Genomic DNA, 21,401 nt, shown 5'->3' on the forward strand with positions numbered 1-21,401 from the left:
GGGTCGAGTGTACATGTGGTGTGGGTGTATGTTTAAAAGAGAAAAAAGAAGAAGATGCCATTACTTAAAAAGTGTTGTTTGGAAATCTCCAACGTGTAGCCTAGCTTCTCTTGTTTTGGAGTTTTTCTAAGTGAGAGATTTCATATACAACGAGAGAGATGAGTGTTGTAATTTGGTTTTTCTTGTTTTTTAGTGAAAGATAAAGCTTTGCCGTATGCATATTGTCGAACTATGTAAATCTTTGTCTCTCATTTCTACAAAGAGCTCCGGTGTATAACTGCAAATTAATTTGTGGACCTCCACACAAATTGGCACAACTTGTGCATCACAGATAACTTTAGCATGCAATTGCAAACAGCTCCAATACGGCATCGCAAACAACTCCGCCCATTCTATCCCAATGGGCACAATGCAGACAACTCCAATATATGACTGGAAAAAACTACAGCATCCTACCACAAACAACTCTACAAAACAGGCATAATGCACATGACTTACTCTTGCCCTGGTGGTAGACTCACAAGAGTTTCAACATGAGGTCAGGGGTTGAGTATTCATAAACAGTGAAATCCCATTATTGCATGAGTATGTGGGGGTGTGCGTGCTTATGGGAAAAAAAAAGAAGCACACAACAGTCACGAGTATATATAGCCACGGTTTCACCTACTTTAGGCTATTTAGGGGGCGTTTGGATCACAAGTAGCTTAAGATAAGCTAATTATGCCTCAAGTAGCTTATCTTGGTTTTTCTTTATTTAGCTGCAAGTGATTAAATAATTTTAAGTTTAAAAACTACTTATAATTAATCTTAAACCATACTTACTTATTTGAAATAAGTTACTTATCTACTGATGTAAGTAGAAAAACTAACTTATTTGGTGGCATTTGAACACTAATCCCTCTCTTTCGTTTGCCTGATATGATTTTGATGTTCTTATTCTTCTTCTTTATTTATTTATTTATATTTATTTTTTTCTTTTTTTTTGGGTTTGTGACTGTTGGTATGGGTTTTGTAATCTTTCATTTTCTTTTTTCCTCTCCTTAGGTTGTGGGCTTTTTTTATTTCCTAACAAGTTTGTATCTTTTTAGTATAAGGTATGCTATGTTTTTTATTTTTTTATTTTTTCCTCTTTGCATATATGTTTTTTTTTTTTTTTCTCTTCTACTTGTTAATAAAATAAAATTTCTGCTTACCTTTAAAAAATCACATACACGGACATCACAAGTGGGCCATCTCACCATCTCAACGGTAAGTTGGGCACCATTGGGATTTGGGAGAGAGAGAGAGACAGTGATGCAGTCATGAAACCAAAATAAATTACGACAAAAGAAAAAAGTGGTTGGGAGAGCAATCTGGAATGTGAGAAATTGTAGACCCAGATGTGGATGGGACATAGCCTGAAATCATTTTGGTCACGTAATCTCAGCCATAAGATTGGCCTCTGAATTTTAATCATGAAACACTTTTATTTAAACTGTCCATTTGATGGTTAGCAATTGGACGTTTGGGCTAGTTTCATGAGTCAGATTTTCCTTTGCTCACCTTTACAGGATTTCGCTTCTATCGTTACGATTTTCTCCATTGGGCCCACATGCCAAATAATTCGATGATCTGAACCGTCCATGTTGTGGGCTCAGTGCTACACTGGCCACCATAAGAAACTTATCCCGAACGGATGACCGTTACGATCACTGAAAATTTTCGCTGGCTGGAATTCAAATCTACAAATCAAATTCTAGGATCATAGCTTATTCATAGTAATAAGAAGAATATGGGCGGTTCAATTGATCAGACCATCTCATGAGAAGAATTACACTATTTCCAACTGGTTTTCCAGTTTTTGTACAAATGGGCCCATAATCCAATGATCCTAACCGTTGAATGGCGGTCCCCCTTACGGATTTACTGTGCCCAAAAAAATTTCTACACTGGACATCCTCACCGTCAAATACTTGGCCTCTTTTTGTGCTGATGCGTGGTTTCCATTCTTAACCGTCTATGTCAAGGTCACCAATCGAACGGTTTATGAATTGTACCATCAAGGAGATTTCCGGACCATGCTCCGTCCACTAGGGCCACACTCTTACAAACTGAGGTCCTAAGGATAATACGCATATCTAAAGTCGAGGGTCACATATTTCCTCAGCCCTACAACCTGTCATGTAGGGAATGTCTTATTCCAAATTCCTGAGAAAAGAGCCCTTACCAAATATAGGCAGGACTTCTCTGTTAGTTTTCTACCATTTAAAAAATGGTAGCGACTCTTCAAACATACACATGGCACGGTCGTATAGCAATCCAGACCGTCCAAATCCCCAACCTGACTGTTAGAAGACATCCAAATTCGCACTCATTATTTTACTTCTAACCACCCATTTAATATCCATTAATTGGATGGTTAGGACTACTTGATCAGTTCGATTTTAGATATATGCTCCATCCACAACGGGACCCAGAATTCGGATGGTCCGGACTAGCTGTACATCAGTGCTGCATATGATGAGGAGGATGAATTACCAGTCACCACCATTTTTTAATTGTAAAAAACTAACATCACAGTGGATATATATATATATATATATATATATATATATATATATATATATATATATATAGCCGAATGCTCACCTGCTCACTAGCTCTCGCGACAACTGGTGAGAACTTTTCCAGAACTTATCTCATGTAAAAGGTCCAGAACCGCCCATCAGGCTCTTAAGGGCAACATCTTAAGACTTTAAAAAACCTAAGACGATGATAACAAGACGTGATTAGCTCATGCATTGGTTGCCGTATGGAACAAATCACTTCTTCTATAAAATGTGACCCCACAACACACCTACATCATCTGCACCATAAGCCTTCCAACCATGGCGTCTGTTACATTCCTTGTGTCGGTCATCATCATTGCATGCCATGTCGTCCTTGGTGGTAGCACTTATGCCGAGAGAGAGTTCGACCCGTTACTACGTTATGTGAGAACCATACATACCCAGGTTGGTGCACCCCATTCATCGTCATGGGCTAGTTTCGAATCGGATGGAAGGACATTGCATTCTCCCGTGTATGTGGGTGGTCAATATGGGATGATGGAAGCCGACAAGATCGATGCATTGCTAGGCCAGCCTGCTGGGGTGAACTTCAATCACTACTCTGGCTATGTGACTGTGGACCCTACAAATGGACGGGCATTCTTCTATTACTTTGTTGAGTCACCTGATCACCCTTCTACTAAACCTTTAGTATTGTGGCTCAATGGAGGTAAGTGCACTGTCATTGTTTAAGACTCGGTGACTCGGGCTGACTCGATTGGTGCTGAGTCAGGTTGAGTCTTTCTATCTTTTATATTAACTCGTGATGGTGAACTGGATTGGAATCGACTGAGTCTGAGTCAATTTGGACGAGTCGTGATGAACTTGGTTGAGTGACTGTCATCATGAATTCATGATCATATGGTCATGGGCCCAGAATACATGATCATATGGTCATGGGCCCAGATAATCTTAGTGGTCACTATGATAATCTTTCGATTATCATCATCAACATTGGTGTTGATCATAAGAGGTTGACCTCTACCTATGATCATCTTCAAAATTGGGGCCCGTTTTATACAGGGCTCAGATGTCATGACATTGTTACACTCTCCTTTTATAGTGGTAGCCATGATGGTGGCGGTGGTGATCACCACCATCAACATGGTTATTAGCATTTTGGTACTCTCTTAGTCTCTACCATCAGGATTCAGGACCACCCATGGATTGATGAATCCGGGCTGACTCGTTTGGTCCTCAGTTGAGTCGGGCTGGACCGAGTTGACATATGCTCAATGCTGACTCAGATTGTCGAATTGGATCCAACTCAACTAAATCTGAGTAAATTCGGGCGAGTTGGCAATCCATGCAACTAGCAATCATGGTGTGATAGAGCCATAAATGTAATTTGATCATGGGCCATAAATATTATTGAATGATAGAGGTATGTTGGTGGGCCATGATTATATGATAGCCAGAGGTATGTTGATGGACAGGACCTGGTTGCTCTTCGCTTGGAAATGGCGCAATGATGGAACTGGGACCCTTCAGAGTCAACAGCAACCGGAAGACTCTTCGTTCAAATGACTATGCCTGGAATAAAGGTCAGTCCATATTCCACATACTACTGATATGCCCTTCTTCTTCTTCTTCTTCTTCTGTTATTGTTTTTTCTTCCTAAAGAAAACCAAGCCATTGCTTGAAGCTGAATTTTCTGGCAGAGGCGAATATCCTCTTCCTTGAATCGCCGGCGGTTGTGGGATTTTCTTACTCGAATACTATGACTGACTACAGTTTAAGCGGGGATAAGAGAACTGCTGAAGATTCATATACATTCCTAGTGAACTGGCTGGAAAGATTTCCTCAATACAAGACCAGAGATTTCTTCATCACAGGAGAGAGCTATGCAGGTCACTACATTCCTCAACTCGCTCAAACCATCCTTGGATACAACAAAGTCACCAATCAAAGAGTCATCAACCTACGTGGAATCGCGGTAACTGATCACAACTGCCCATTATTTTGATTAGACATTGATTATAAGAATTGGGTTTCCATGCTTTTTGTGTTAATGTTTGCATGGATTCATTGGTCTTTTAAACCAAAGATCTTGGAATTTAAAACGCAAATCAAATGCTACACAAAACATGTTTTGAATGTGTACATATGAATACTTAATGTATGTGGTGTGTATATACATAAGTTCATATGTACATAGACATGTATGCATGTGTATACATACATATGTATATACACGGTTGGAACTGTAACATGAAAAATCTGTGATGGTTTTAGATTGGCAATGGATGGATCGATGATGAAACTAACAGGAAGGGATTGTTCGAATTCATCTGGACACATGCACTTACTTCAGATGAAATCCATGATGGAATTACCCTGAACTGCAATTTTTCTTCAGAAGTGAATACAACTGAAGCATGCCATGAGGCTATTGGACAACTCTGGGAGTCTATCGGGGATATTTTCCTCTACAACATGTATGATCCCTTATGCACTGCCTCCACAAAGCCCCACCCTGTAAGTGTTCTCCATTAGGCTTGAGTTTGGATGAACCATTGAATTGAATTCCAGTACTAGGCTCTGTTTGGATGTTCGACTGAACTGAATTGCAATACGTTCAATTCATTATAAAGGAAATGTCCAAGTTGGGGGCAGCACTATTTTGATCAGTAGTGGGGATGAAGCTTCTAATTGATATTCCAAGTGCAATTCAATCCAATCGAACATCCAAATGCGGCCAATCATAATTCCCTTCATTAGCATTTATGTTAAGGATCATGGCACAAATCGCAATTGTCTTAGTTTCAGATTGGATTTGAATGAAATGTAAGAACACTTAGATGGTGTTATTGCAATTTGGTAAATGGCATATCCAAAAACTACCTTATTCTCAAATAAAAACCAAGAACAACAACTAAGAATGCCCTTCAATTTCTTCTTCATCCATTTCTATCGTTGATCGTCAGTCAAAAACAGGATGTGGGGTTCGATCCTTGCTCAAGTGAGTACATCGGTTCCTACCTGAATCTCCCTCAAGTGCAGAAGTCGCTCCACGCAAATGTCACTGGGCTTCCACATCCATGGATATCCTGCAGGTATCACCATTTTTTTTATTATAATACCCCACAGAGCCATTTCTATTAATATTTGGATCCTTATGTGCTAATTTAGATTACATCTGGTTTCTACTCTGGATGAAAAACAGCTCTAAAATTCATAGTCTGTGGACAGACTGGTCAACTACGGTGCTGCCAATCATTCAAGAGCTGATGGCCAGTGATTTTAGAGTGTGGATTTACAGGCATGTTGTTTTAACAAATCACAAAACTGCCCACATTGCTCATCTTTTCAACATGCTAGTTAAGGGTATGTTTGGTTGCACCAAATTTCATGAAAATTTGCTCAAAATTAGACTGATTCACCATGAAATATCATGAAATTTCATTATCTCTGGTGCAACCAAACATGCCCTAAGATTGTCATTATGTGTTTCTCCATATTAAATCATTTGAAAGCATGGCGCAGTGGGGACATTGATGGAGCAGTACCGGTGACGGCCGCTCGCTACTCAATAAACAAGCTGAATACGTCGGTACAGACTGCTTGGTATCCTTGGTACACCCAAGGGGAGGTAACAACATATCACATCTTCAGTGACATTTTTGAGTGTGTTTGAATGCTCAATTGAAATGAATTACAATAACTCAAGCTGATAAAGAAGAACTGTGGAACTGGGCCACATATCTGCCGCTGTAACCTTTAAAATTGTTTGGAACACAACTTGAAATGCATGGAATTGCAACTTGGGGTTCCATCATTACTATGAATTAGAATGGTGCCATGGCCAGTTTGGCAATTCACTCTTTATTAATCTAAATACAATATAATTGAGCATCTAAGCGCGCCATTAACTATGCAGCTTGATAATTCGGCGCTGACAATCATTTTGTGATTTGCGAAGGTTGGTGGGTATGCCGTTGGATATCAGCAGTTGATGTTCATAACCATAAGGGGTGCTGGGCATTTTGTTCCAAGTTATCAGCCAGCAAGGGCACTTACTCTCTTCTCATCCTTTCTACAAGGGAAGCTTCCACCTAGAAAGAAATAACCATGCTTTCGTTGGGTTGATTGATACAGGACCAAAACTAGAATTTGGGTTATGATTCTTCTCCTGAAATGGGTCACACAACTCATCATACAATGTTCTTTTCACATTTTACATGAAACATTGCCGCTCCATTGTTGTGTGGAAAGGTATGAAACAGTAATAACAGAAATCCTGTTTCACATGGATTGAATGGTAACTTATTACAAGTGAAATTGCTGGCCCACCTTTACATATATTCATTGCAGACTCAAACCACCATTTTAGAATCAAGGTGGTGCAGTCATTGGGTGGGCCACACATTATAAGTTAAATACACACCACTGAACATATTTTAATAGCCACTGCTTTCTTCATACATGTGTGGCCCACCATGATGAATGGGCCAACCTGTTTTTTAGGTCCCAGCATGTTCACTATGTGCCACAAATTGCATATTCATCTCTTAGTCATTTTAGTGGCGAGAATCAAACTGTTGATGCAAATAAAACATGGGAGATTACTTTGTCACAAATTCTTCAGCATTTGAGCCTGATGGATTCTTTCGTCTCTCTTTTATTACTTCTTTAAATGGATCTTCTTTGATATATATTCAGAGATAAAAAGAAAAACCAGTAGGTCTAATCCTAAGCAAAGAAAGACTCTTGAGTTAGACCATATGGGAGCGGATGTGCCAAAATCCCTATTTAGGAACGGTTGAAAACCGTTTCGGAACTATTTAGAACGGTTTTCAACAATCCTTAAGTAGGGCGGCAAATATTTAGAGGCGGTTTAAAACCGTCGCAAATTTCCAACTTAGGTACACCTAATCTCATCCAAGACGCTACGGCCCTCACCGTGGGGCCCACCTTTATGTATGTATTTTATATCAATGTCATAAATTCATTTTTTCAAATCAGTTTAGGGCACATGACCAAAACTAAAGCAGATCCAGTCCTCAAGTGAACCATATTATAGGTTGGTGATTGTCCATTAATGAGCCGCAAAAGTTTTGGATCAAGCTGATATTAATTTTTCCCCTTCATCCAGGTTTATATGACCTTAACAATAAGTTGGATGAAAAATAAATATTATGAAAACATTTCTGCGGGCCTTCGGAAGTTTTTAATGGTGGGGAGTTCAATCACCACTGTTTCCCATAGTATGGTTCAATTGAGATTTCGAACTTCTTTACTTTCGTGCTAATCCTAAAATGATCCGTAAAAACAGATGAGTGGTGTGGATATAGAATAAATACATCAATGTGGGGCCGACTGTGAGGCCCGCATAGTAGTATTCAGCTTGTTTATAGATGAGTGGCCTGGCCACACCTAATCCGCTCCCATATGCCAAATATTTGATGAGCTGAACCGTTCATGACGTGGGCAAAGTGCTCCAGAATTTAAGAATGGATGATTGTGAGGATAAAAATTTCACTGGCTAGCATTCAACTCCACAAGTCCAATTCTAGGATCAAGCTTATCCACACTAATAAGAAGAATATGGGCGGTTCATTCATGGGACCATATCAGCATGTGGGGCCCAGTTGCGGGCACACGTTCTGGGTCGTGAATCGTCACAGATGCAAAGCAAGATCTTCCCCAAGCTGATCATAGCTCCTTAATTTGAGGAATTACACTATCTCCAACGAGTTTTCCGGTTTTCGTACAAATGGGCCCATACTCCAATGATCCCAACCATCGAATGGCGGGCCCATTATGGATGTACTGTGCCCAAATTTTTTCTACGCTGGACATCCTCACCGTCGAATATTTGGCCTCTTTCTGTGCTGATGAGTTATTTCCTTGACCGTCTATGATTGGGTCACCAATCGAACGGTTTAATAATGTAACATCAAGGAGATTTTCGGGCCATGCTCCGTCCACTATGGGCCCCACTATTACAAACCGAGGTCCCAGGGACAGTACACATATCCTAGAGTGAAGGATCACATATTTCCTTCAGCTCTACAACCTATCATGGGCAGCGGATTAGGTGAGACCCGGGCCTTACCTAAGATGGTGCGGCCCTTACCGTGGGGCCCACCTTTATGTGTGTACTATGTATCGTTTTTACGGATCATTTTAGGGCATTATGCAGATCCAATTATCAGGTGGACCATACCATAGGAAACAGTGGTGATTGGCTATTAATGGGCCACAAAAGTTCTGGATCAAGATAACATTTGCTTTTTCCCTTCTCATTCTGGCTCATGTGACCTTATCAACAGATTGGATAGCAAATAAACACTACAAAAACATTTAGGTGCGCTCTAAGAAGTTTATTATGTAGGGTGTTCAATCACCCCTGTTTCCTAGAGAATGGTACACATGATATTTGTATCTTCTTCATTTTTTGGATCATGCCTTAAAATGATATGGAAAAACGGATAGATGGTGTAAATATAGAATACATAGATCAAGGTGAGCCCCACGGTTAAGGTTTCCTCCGTCTCGGGTGAGGCTGAGTTCTCACCCAATCCACTCCCCCCATGGGGAATGTCTTATTCCGACTTCCTGCAAAAAGAGTTCTTGCCAATTATAGAGAGGACTCCCACGTTAGTTTTCCACCATTAAAAAAATAGTAGTGACTCTTCAAACTTACACATGGCACAATTGCACAGCTGATGGTGGGCCATCTGACGAATCAATCAATCTAGGACATAAATCATGGTAAGGAAACTAGTACCCTCCCCTTTAATAGGCTCAGGTATGTATTCCCTTCTCTACCGCAGGGAACCCTCCTTGGAATGCTTATTATTGGAAAAACCAGTTTCAAGCTGTTACAGCCTTGTTGTCAATTTCAATCAAGCATATCCCCAGAGAAGTTAACTCTGTTGCGGACTGCCTGGCCCGATGGGGCAGCTCTACTCAGCAGACCAGGTTCTTCAATTCGGCGTCCGTCCTCCCTCTCTCCGCCAAAGGGGAGCTGGTCCTAGATAGGACAGGATTAGGGGCGGTCCGAATCTCCTAACTTTTACCGGTTTTTTTTTATCGGTTATATGATAGGAGGGCCTTTGGGATGGGCCTCCCGAATGTGAATTCCTGTACAGCAGGGGGTCTTAGGCCCTTTTAAGGCATGAACCTCCACTCAGTTTTTTGTAAGCTCAGTTCTCCATATCAATGAAAATTTGAGAATCTTTTTGAAAAAAAAAAACGAAAAAAGAAAAAAAGAAAAAAAAAGTATGTATTCCCTTCTAGATAGATCCAAGATTACTTTCATACCATTTTTCCAAAATGTGTAAGTACTGTTCTCTTGTACCCATCGATCATATTACCAAGGCCTTCCAACAAGAAGTGGCAAGCATTCATGGGCACCGCATCGTACCATATATTATCGATCTTAATAAGATTTGCCAATAAAAAAATGAAATTAGACAACGTTGTTTTTTTTTTTTTTTTTTTTGAACTGTGGTCTATTTCATTCAAGAAGAAAATTATACAAGACTGAATGGCATTCGGGCCGCCCTGGGCAAAAAATTCCCAAGGCTGCCTATCATATCATATTCCCTATACATAGCCAGCCGGGCCTCGCTCCAAAAGAAAACCGAAAAAGGTGTGCATGAGCAGCTCTACTACCTTCTTTGTGAAACTCTAATCGAACCATGCAAGCTTGTAGCTCATCCGTTTTTTTTAGCCTTTAGCTTTAATTTGTCGACCATCTCTTGTGAGACCACATTCTCACAACTTCCGCCATCGATAATCAAGTTACATAATTTTTCATAGGCCCTACACCTTATATGGAAAATGTTGTTGCAATTTGCATCTTCATCACGTGAGGTATTCATGCTACGCCGAGTGACAAGAGCTTCGCCTTGATCACATCTCATCATCTGCATTATCTAGACAATCATCATAGAGTGGGGGCTCGCATTCTTTTATTGATCCATCTTAAGATTTTGCTTCTTCAACAAGATTTAATTATAAATTTCTTGTTCGGGCATTCTGAAGCTATGTGACCGAAGCCTGAACATTTGAAACACTTCATTGCCTTATTGTTAGGAGCACATTTTCGCCCTGAAATTGATCCAATTTTAGCACGGTAAGTGTTTCCATGTTTAGAATTCTTCACGAATCGCCCCTCCCTTGTTTGGTTTGGTTTAGGAAATGATTCCTCGCGAAAGGAATCACGCATGCTAGAGCTAGCCGCCCGTCAATTAGCCTTTCGTTTTTATTGTTTTTCTACCTTGATGGCGAATTTGTAGACATCATTATATGATCAATAAGGTTGTAATACCGCCACATCATGAATATCCCTTCTTTGCCCATTGAGATAATGTCCAATTGTTTGCTCCTCTGGTTCATCTACTCATTTATAGACCCATTTCCTGGTTAAAAATTGTACATATAATGTACCATTTTTGAAGATAATTTTCAGGAAAGAACTAATTTTCTTCTCAATCTTTTTTCTTTCTTCTTCTTCTTCTTCTTCTTCTTCTTTTTTTTTTTCCATGTGGTGATTCTAGCTTTGCCCATTTTTCCCTCTGATCCATCAATTATTCCCATTAAGTTGACACATACTTCGTTAGCTTGATAGCAACCTTAACTTTGCGATATTCCGGTACCTCCTTGTAAAAAAAAACCTGATTGACAGTATTCAACCAATCAATGAAATCGTCAGGCTTAATCTTTCCTTCCAACTTTGGGATTTCTACCTTTAAATCGAAGTCCCGAATTCTAGCTTGAAATTGAGCTGCATGAACACCTTCTGCCCCATCACTAACTCTTTATGCAGAGCACAAAAATGAAAAGGGTTAACATCTTCCTTAGAGGTGAGACCATCATCTACACAACTTTTAAGTTTCAAAATGTTTAGTTGCTGCTATGGGTGTACACGAGCTGAACCGAGTCAAGCTAGGCTCAGCTCAGCTCGGCTCGGTCACTAGGTTGACCTAGCTTGAACTCGGCTCGACTCGGTGACCAAGCCAGCATGTTCAGCTCGGCTCGGTCAAGAATCGGATTAGTTCGAGCCAGTTCAAGCTTTCGAGCCTTCGAGCCGAGTTCGAGCTCGAGCATTCGAGCCATGTTTGAGTTCGTTATTTGAGCCGAGTTCGAGCCATATTCGAAAAAAATCGAAAAAATGGTTCTACAAGAAAAATTAGTATCTTTAAAAAGACAAAAAAAATGCAATAGAAGCGTAAAACGCAATAGCCTAAAATATAGATGATCATTACTAACTAAGAAAAAAATCAAAAATGATTGTTAAAAACAATTTTTAGAATCCCCAAAAGGGGGAAAGAAGGAAAAGGGGCGGAAGAGAGGGAAAAGGGGGAGAGAGAGATCAAAACCCGATAAAAAAAGAGAAGAGAAAGGAAAGACAAAAGAAAAAGTGCATACCCCACTAGCTTTTCCATCATGCAGGCTAGAATCAGCTCTCCAAATCACTCTCTAATTGTGGGGAAGGAGCCCAGACCTCTGAGCTTTGAAGAAGAGAATGCTCTTGCTAAGGGCTTGGCCATAGTCATGGCCAGCAGAAGCCAAGGGCAGCAAGTAGAACAGAGCTTGCAACAGAAAAGGAGCCATTGAAATGGGCTTCTGAACCATTCTAACAAAAACCCAACTCCAAAACAAGAAGCAAAGCCCTAAAAAAGAGGAGAAGGAAGGAGAAAATCAAAGAAAGATGAGAGAGAGAGAGAGAGAGAGAGAGAGAGAGAGAGAGAGAGAGAGGCTTGCTGGGGTCGAGCGAGTTTTGAAAAGTGGAAAGGGATTGGGAATTTAGGGTTGTTAAAAAATTATACACACACACACACACACACACACACACCATACGACCGAGTCGGGCCGAGTTTTGATCCAAGTCGAGTTCGGATCGAGTTGGGGTCAACTCGAGATCGGCTCGAACTCATTTTCGAGCTCTAAAAAACGGCCCGACTCGGATCAAACTCAGTACCGAGTCGGGTTGAGTCGAGCTTTTTCGGGCCGAGTCGAGCGAGCTAACCGAGCTAGCTCGATTCATGTACACCCCTAGTTGCTGCACCTACCTTCTCAAGTCTCCAACTTCGACATCTCAAGCATCATGTACTTAAGGAGGGAGATCAACATGATTTTACAACTCAAAACCCCAACGAACAAGCCTTGCTTTGATACCACTTGATGTAGGACAACTAACCACTTGCTCTAAAAGCTTGAATTGATAAAGCATGGTGAATCAATCCCTTTATCCCATAGCCCAGGCTCCACTGATGGTGGGCCATCTGAGGAATCAATTAGTCCAGGACATCAGCCATGAATTGTAACAAGCAAGCCAAGAAGAGAAATTAAGAAGCCTCTTTGTTTCCAGCAACAATAACATTCAATGTTACCTTGGAAGTGGTAGGTTTGTTGGAAATTTAAAAGCCTTTTAGAAACTTGTTCTCTTATTTTGAAATTTGTTTTTCTTTCCTTGAAAAAAGTTGTTGTGTTATTTAAGTGTCTAGGTAATGGGTGAATAATTTAATACGAGTTCCTTAGTATTTTGGTTTTAAATATGGTAAAACAAATGTAAGAGGCAATCTGGAAAATTTTGAATGAAATCTCTCTCAGTAGAACTTTTATTCATTTTTTCCTAAAGCTTTGGCCTTGACCAATTCATAGTTTTTGGATAAGTTGTAAGCCTGTATATTACTGTTTCCTTCTCATCTACTTGTGCATATGCATCTCTCTATGTAGTTGTATCAGAGCAAGAGATCTCGTGTTTGAGACTCCTCACCAGGATGATTAATGCAGGGGCATTTTTACACCAGGCTCGAGTGGGGTAGCCTATGAGATGTGGGACATAATCGGGGTGAGTGACCAGTGTGAGGCCAGGTGACTCATTTGAGGTGAGATCCATGTGAAGTGGGGCCCATGAGGAAACTTGGCCAAAGGACCTAACCCATGAAAAGTGGGGCTTGGGCTTTGGGATAAAGGGATTGATCCACCATGCTGGATTGATTCAAATTTTTATAGCAAGTGGTTAGTTGTCCTACATCAACAGCAATCCTGACCATCCAAATTCCCAACTATTGAAGAAAAATAAGCCAGGAATTGCAGTGAGAAGATAATGCCAACCATCTAATTTTCCCTTCGAATTTGGACCACTAATTGTAATTTTACCATTTGATATCTATTAATTGGATGGTTAGGATTGCTTGATCGGCTCGGTTTCAGATATATGATCCGTCCACAATGGGACCCAGAATTCGGTTGGTCTGGACAACTGTTGTATATTAGTGCCACATATGAGGAGGATGAGTCACCAGTATTCACCACCATTTTTTGAATTGTGAAAAACTAACATAGGAGCGGAAGCGGATTGCGTACCGAGTAAACTTTGTGAGGTTCATCATGACTTATGTATTTTATCCACTCGGTTCATCCATTTTATGGGATAATTTTAGAGTTCTAGCCCAAAAATAAAGTATATCCAACACTCAAATTGACCACACCACCAGAAAGAGTGTGAATTGAAGATCTACTGTTGAAAAATTCTTGGGGCTACAGAAATTTTGGATCAAGCTTATTTTTATGTTTCCCTTCATCCATGTCTGTAAGAGTTTTTGAACAGTTTGGATGACAAACAAATATCACTGTGGGGCCTAACAAGGTTTCAATGGTGGAAATCATTATTCCCACTGTTTCCTGTAGTATGATATGCTTGATTTTGGATATTCTTCAATTTTGGGCTCAACGCCTTAAATTATATGGAAAAACGGATGGACGGTGTGGATAGACTACATACATTCACAGTGGGGCCAACTGAGTTTACTCAGTACGATAAGAGCGTACTGAGTAACTCAGTACGCAATCCGATTTCGTAACCCATCAAATATATATGTGTGGACCTCCATATTTGAATATTCCAAAGGCATCCATATTGTGTGAAGGATCCAAAACTGCCCTTTAGGTTGTGAAAGGCCACATTTGAATACTTAAAAAACAGTAAAACGTTGATAACAAGATGTGATTGTATCATGCATAGGCATGCACGTTGTTGCCGTATGGAACAAAAACTAGCCTCACGTTGAACAAATCGCCTTCTGATCTATAAAATGTGACCCCATGTATCACACCTACATCATCCGCACCATAAGCCATCCAACCATGGCGTCTGTTACATTCCTTGTCTCGGTCATCATCGTCGCATGCCATCTCATCCTTGGCGGTAGCACTTACGCCAAGAGAGATTTCGACCCGTTACTACATTATGTGAGAACGAAACATACCCAGGTTGGTGCACCCCCTGCATCGTCCTTGGCTAGTTTCCAATCGGATGGAAGGACATTGTATTCTCCCGTGTATGTGGGTGGTCAAGATGGGATGATGGAAGCTGACAAGATCGATGCATTGCCAGGCCAGCCTGCTGGGGTGAACTTCAATCAGTACTCTGGCTATGTGACTGTGGACCCTACAAAAGGACGGGCACTCTTCTATTACTTTGTTGAATCACCTGATCACCCTTCTACTAAACCTTTAGTATTGTGGCTCAATGGAGGTAAGTGCACTGTCATGGTTTAAGACTCGGTGACTTGGGCTGACTCGATTGGTGCTGAGTCAGGTTGAGTCTCATGATGCTGAAGTCTGAGTCAACTCAGACGAGTTGCATTGGACTTGGCTGAGTGACTGTCATGATGATCATGGTCATGGCCCAGAACATGTACATGGTAATCTTATAGTGGTCACCATGTTAATATTTTGATTGTCATCATCAACGTTGGTGTTGATCATAAGAGGTTTTCTCGCCCCACGTGCACCTTTCTCCACATGCAGCAAACGTGTCCAGCCGGCAAGTGCACATCTGAGGCTTGCATAAGGTGGTCCCGCGGTCAATATGACCATATTAGAAAATCCAGGCCGGTCCAGTCATAGGAGGTACAAACGTGTTGGTCAAATATGAACCATTAGATTTTTTATTTTTAAACAGTCCATTCTTTTTCGCTTAGGTGTGACCCACCTGATGAGCAGACCTGCAGTCTGACCTCTGCCTATGATCATCTTCAAAGTTGGGGCCTATCTTATGCAGGGCTCAGATGTCATGGCATTTTCACTGTCTGTCTATTTTGGTAGTCATGATGATGGTGGTGGTGATCGCCATCTAGATGATTATTAGCATTTTGGTACTCTCTAGTCTCTACCATCAGGACCACCCATGGAATGAAGACTCAGTGACACGGACTGACTCACTTGGTCCTGAGTTGAGTCGGGCTGGGCCGAGTTAGCATATTTTCAATGTTGACTCATATCCTCGAATCGTATGGGACTCAACTCGGGTGAGTCGCATCCCTACTCGGGCGAGTTGGCAATCCATGCAACTATTAATCATGGTGTGATAGAGCCATGGAGGTAATTTGATGGATATGATTGAATGATAGAGGTATGTTAGTGGGCCATGATTGTATGATAGAGGTATGTTGATGGACAGGACCTGGTTGCTCTTCGCTTGGAGGTGGCGCAATGATGGAACTGGGACCCTTCAGAGTCAACAGCGACGGGAAGACTCTTCAGGCAAATGACTATGCATGGAATAAAGGTTAGTCCATATATTATCTTATCCCACAAATCACGGATATGCCCCTCGTGCTTTGAAAAAATAAAAATAAAAAATCATAACAAGGTAGGGAGAAATAGTAAACAAGGGCTCGGTCTCTGTTGGTCCCACCGCAGATTGACCATGCCCCAAAATTCTTCCAGATTGGTAGATCCTAACCACAAATACGGGTCCTGTTTCTAATTAAAATGCCGGGACAAGATCAGATTGTTAAAACGACTCCTCCATACAGTAATCAGGAATGTCGATGTGGTAAGACATCATGTGGAAGGGTTACATGAAAGTAAAAAAGAAGAAAAAAAGGAATTAGACTATGTTAGCCGTCCAATCAGTGAGAAGGGACACCTAACATGAAGACTGTCCCTACTAAACCAATGTCCATCCAAATGCTAGCCCCCCCCAAATCAAACAATTGTTCTAGTCACTGTTCAGACGTTTGGTGGGCCCATACTCGCTAGGATTTCTTACAGTCACAATCCATCCATCTTATCATCATGAATAAAACATCTTACTAGAAGAAAACAAGGGCTGTCAACCGGCCGAGCTCATGCTGGGTCCGTCCTGCAGGGTAAAAGCCCTGGAATTGATCACCACTGTGGGCCCAAGATGGGCGAAAAGAACTGGCTTGATCCCAGCCATAATAATTATACATGGCCCGTGATGGCCTAGAGAAAATGGCCACTCTCCGCCCATAATAATTATACACAACTTGACCCTGAGTGCAGTCACCCACTTTGCAAGAACTAGACTGTTCATTAGAGCTGCGCATCAAGTCGAATCAGACTGAGTTAGGGCTGACCCGACTTGATCTAGTTTTGAAATAGGCCTGACCCAAACTAGACCTGACTTGGTACTGAGTCCAGCATGCCTAATCCGATCCGAGTCCGGGTCTGGCCTATACTAATTCGGACTGAGTCCGACCCGGTCACAAGTACCGAGTTGGGTCAAGTTGGCACCAAGTCGGGTTAGGTGTAGTGGGTATCCACGGGCTGAAATCATAACTCAAAATCAGATTCACTTGCCAGAATTGCTGCCTCTCCATCGGCTACACCACATCTCAGATCTGAAACGTCATATCGGAGTTTTTTATTTTATATATATATATATGGATTGAGTGGAGTCAATACTAAGTTGGATTCCAGGTCAAGTCAAGTCAAGTTACGAGGTGACTCGAACTCGACTCAGTTTGAGTTTGGATCAACTCACCTATTTGATTCGGATCGGGTCGGATCTAAATGAGTCGGACAAGTCGAGTTTGCCAAGTCAAGTCATCCCATGCCTAGCTCTACTGTTCATTGAGTGTGTGCTGCCATGTGTGATATATGACAAAAATGCTCTTAAACCATAAATAGGCTGGGACAGGCCAGGCCAATGGGCTCTTAGACACACTCCAAGCCTGACCTAATTAATAACATGCTTTAATTTTAGGCCTGAGGTGTAGACCACAGGCTTCGTATTTCATTACTAGCCTTTCTCGGACACCCAATAGGCCACTACAGCCCATTGAAAGTACTAAACAAAAATCAAGCCATTGATTGAAGCTGAATTTTCTGGCAGAGGCGAATATCCTCTTCCTTGAATCACCGGCGGGTGTGGGGTTTTCTTACTCAAATACTACAGCTGACTACCATTTAAGCGGGGATCAGAGAACAGCTGAAGATTCATACACATTCCTAGTGAACTGGCTGGAAAGATTTCCTCAATACAAGACCAGAGATTTCTTCATTACAGGAGAGAGCTATGCAGGCCACTACATTCCTCAACTCGCTCAAACCATCCTTGGATACAACAAGGTCACCAATCAAACGGTCATCAACCTACGTGGAATCGCGGTAACTGATCACCACCATCCATTATTTTGATTATACATTGATTATAAGAACTGGGTTTCCATGCTTTTTGTGCAAGTGTTTTCATGGTCTTGTCGTCCTTCTTAACTGAATCGATTATCGTCCAAAGATCAAATGCTACACAAAACATGTTTTGCATCTGTCCACATGAATACTTAAATGTATGTGGTGTATATATACATAATTTCATATGTATATGGACATGTGTACATGTAAATACCTTATATACAGTTGGAACCATAACATGAATAATCTATGATGCTTTTAGATTGGCAACGGATGGATCGACGATGAAAATAACATGAAGGGAATGTTCGATTTTTTCTGGACGCACGCTCTCACTTCCGATGAAATCCATGATGGAATTACCCAAAACTGCAATTTTTCTTCGGAGGCGAATACGACAGAAGCATGCAGTAAGGCTGTCAAACAACTCTGGGCAGCTTTTGGGCACATTGACATCTACAACATCTATGCTCCCTTTTGCACTAACTCCTCAAGCCCCCGCCCTGTAAGTGTCCTTCTTTAGGCTTTAGTTTGGATGCACCATTGAATTGAAATCCAGTACTAGGATCTGTTTGGATGCTCGACTGAACTGAATAGCAATCCATTAAACTCATTATAAAGGAAATGTCCAAGGTAGGGGCAGCGCCATTTTGACGTGTAGTGGGGACAAATGTTGGGGAACCACGGAAGCACACAGAGATGAATCAAGCAAAGTATTTTAATAACACAACCAAATTCAAACACAAACAAATTGAATTTTATGTGAAAAAATCATTGTGGGAAAAAACTACAGTACGAAGCAATAATAATGCACTATGAAAGCAAAAAATTACAAGAAACAAAGACTACTGATTCGAACATGCTTTGAATCTACCCCTCAAGCCCAAGCTCTGCCCTTAAAACCCTTAGGAATGAATTTAGAAAACCTAAAAAACCTCTCTTACTTTTCAAATCCCCATTACACCTAATATATATAGTATAGAATCATATCACAATCAGAATATGAAACAAATCTCGCACTCACACAATTCTATGCGCGCGCTTGATATCACTTTCGATGGTACTTCGATGGCATTGAGAAAACACCAAAATGTTCTAGCAATAAAACATGGATTTTCAGTTTTTTCCAATGGTATCAAGTGATTTGTTGATGGCATCGAGAGATTCTATTGTTTACATATTTGAGAAATTAACAACATAGAAGCCTCTAATTGCAATTCCATGCATTTCAAGTCAACTTGAAATGGAGAGTGCAATTCAATCCAATTAAACATCCAAATGGGTCAAATATCATAAATCCCTTCATTAGCAATTGTGTTAAGGATCTGGCACGAATGGAAATTATCTTACATTTAGATTGGATTTGAATGAAACGTTACAATATTTCAAGTGCTAATCTTTCGGAAAGAAAAACACACACACAAGATTTCCGGTGCTACTTCTCTTCACGAATTCTGAGCCGGTCATGTTATTGCAATTTGGTAAATTGCATATCCAAATGCCACCCTATTCTCAAATAAAAACTAAGAAAAATAACTAATTAATGTCCTTCCGTTTATTCTTCATCCATTTTCACCATTGATCGTCAGTCAAAAACAGGATGTGGATCAGTTCGATCCTTGCTCAAGTGAGTACATTGGAGCTTATCTGAATCTCCCTGAAGTGCAGAAATCTCTCCACGCAAATGTCACCGGGCTTCCATATCCATGGACAGACTGCAGGTATCACCATTTTTTTTTTCACCCGTGTCATTTCTGTTAATGTTCAGATCCTTATGTGCTAATTTAGATTACATCTGGTTTCTACTCTGGATGAAAAACAGCTCCGTTATTGATATGTGGATAGACTGGCAAACTACGCTACTGCCGACCATTCAAGAGCTGATGGCCAGTGATTTAAGAGTGTGGATTTACAGGCATGTTGTTTTAACAAATCACAAAACTAACCACATTGCTTATCCTTTGAACATTCTAGTTAAGGGTGTGTTTGGTTGCACCAAATTTCAAGAAAATTTGAACAAAATTAGTCTGATCACAAAATATTCATGACATTTCCTTATATTTGGTGCAACCAAACGCTTCCTAAGATAGTCATTATGTGTTTATCCATCTTAAATCATTGAATGTATGGTGCAGTGGAGACATTGATGGAATTGTACCCGTGACAGCCACTCGCTACGCAATAAACAATCTCAATACATCGGTACAGACTCCTTGGTATCCTTGGTACACCCAAGAGGAGGTAAGGACATCTCACGTCCACGGTGACAGTTTTAGGTGTGTTTGGATGCTCAATCAAAATGAATTGCAATAACTCAAGCTGATCAAGTGGAACTGACCAATGTGGCACTAGACCCCATTTATGCCACCAAAACCTTTAAGATTGTTTGGAACCCAACTTGAAATGGATAGAATTGCAACTTGGGGTTTCATCATCACTATGAATTAGAATGGTGCCATGCTCAGTTTGGCAATTCACTCTTTATTTATTGCAATTCAATACAATTGAGCATCCAAACGTGCCATTAATTACATGGCTTGATAATTGGGTGCTGACAATCATTTTGTGATCTGTGAAGGTTGGCGGGTACGTCGTCGAATATCAGCAGTTGACGTTCGTGACCATAAGGGGTTCTGGCCATTTTGTTCCAAGTTATCAGCCAGCAAGGGCACTGACTATGTTCTCATCCTTTCTACAAGGGAAGCTTCCACCTAGAAACTAGGGTTGATTGATGCAGGGCCAAATCTATGGCTATGATTTTGATAATGAAATGGGTCATACAACTCATCATGCAATGTTCCTTTCACATTTCATATGAAACATCATCACCCTATTTTGTTGCCTGGAAAGGAATGAAATAATAACAAAAGAAATCTTGTTTCACATGGATTGAATGATAACCTATAACAAGTGGATGGTGAAATTTTTGGCCCACCTTTACATATATTCATCGCCGACTCAATACCACCCACTTCAGAATCAAGGTGGTCCAGTATTGGGTGGGCCACACAGTATAAGTTAAATATACACCACTGATCATATTTAATAGCCACTGCTTTCTTCATAGATTTGTGGTCCACTGTGATGAATGAGTGACGCGGGATGAACGTGATGAGGTCGATCACTATCTTCCTCAAGGATAACTATAAATTCATGGAGCTTCTCTAGACTCCTCACGTAGACTTCTGGAATCCACAAGAAAAAGAAATAAAAATAATTCTAAAATATTTAAAATAAATTTGTTGATGATTAATAAAAGAGTCTACAACCCTTTAAATAGGGATACCACGACTGGAAGAAGTTTAAGAATTAAACTATAACTAAAACTCCCTAAAATTCGTAACTTACTATAAATAATAAATTTTCTATTTATAGTAAGTGTTCTATGTGGCTTAACACGTTGTTCTC

At 40.7% G+C, this 21,401-nt stretch overlaps 1 protein-coding gene across 1 annotated transcript; it reads left to right on the top strand.

Annotated features, from left to right (window-relative positions):
- The first annotated feature begins 3,086 nt into the window (after positions 1–3,086).
- LOC131244021 (uncharacterized) lies at positions 3,087–20,715 on the top strand. Its single transcript, XM_058243691.1, has 16 exons — positions 3,087–3,258; positions 4,025–4,132; positions 4,250–4,524; positions 4,824–5,072; positions 5,526–5,644; positions 5,755–5,850; positions 6,075–6,180; positions 6,511–6,635; positions 14,684–15,084; positions 16,012–16,119; positions 17,695–17,969; positions 18,256–18,504; positions 19,593–19,714; positions 19,816–19,908; positions 20,129–20,234; positions 20,572–20,715. Exons 1-16 carry the CDS (start codon positions 3,087–3,089, stop codon positions 20,713–20,715), a joined length of 2,748 nt encoding a protein of 915 aa, XP_058099674.1.
- The last annotated feature ends 686 nt before the right edge of the window (positions 20,716–21,401 follow it).

Source organism: Magnolia sinica, chromosome 4, assembly GCF_029962835.1.
Source record: "Magnolia sinica isolate HGM2019 chromosome 4, MsV1, whole genome shotgun sequence".
Taxonomy (NCBI): domain Eukaryota; kingdom Viridiplantae; phylum Streptophyta; class Magnoliopsida; order Magnoliales; family Magnoliaceae; genus Magnolia; species Magnolia sinica.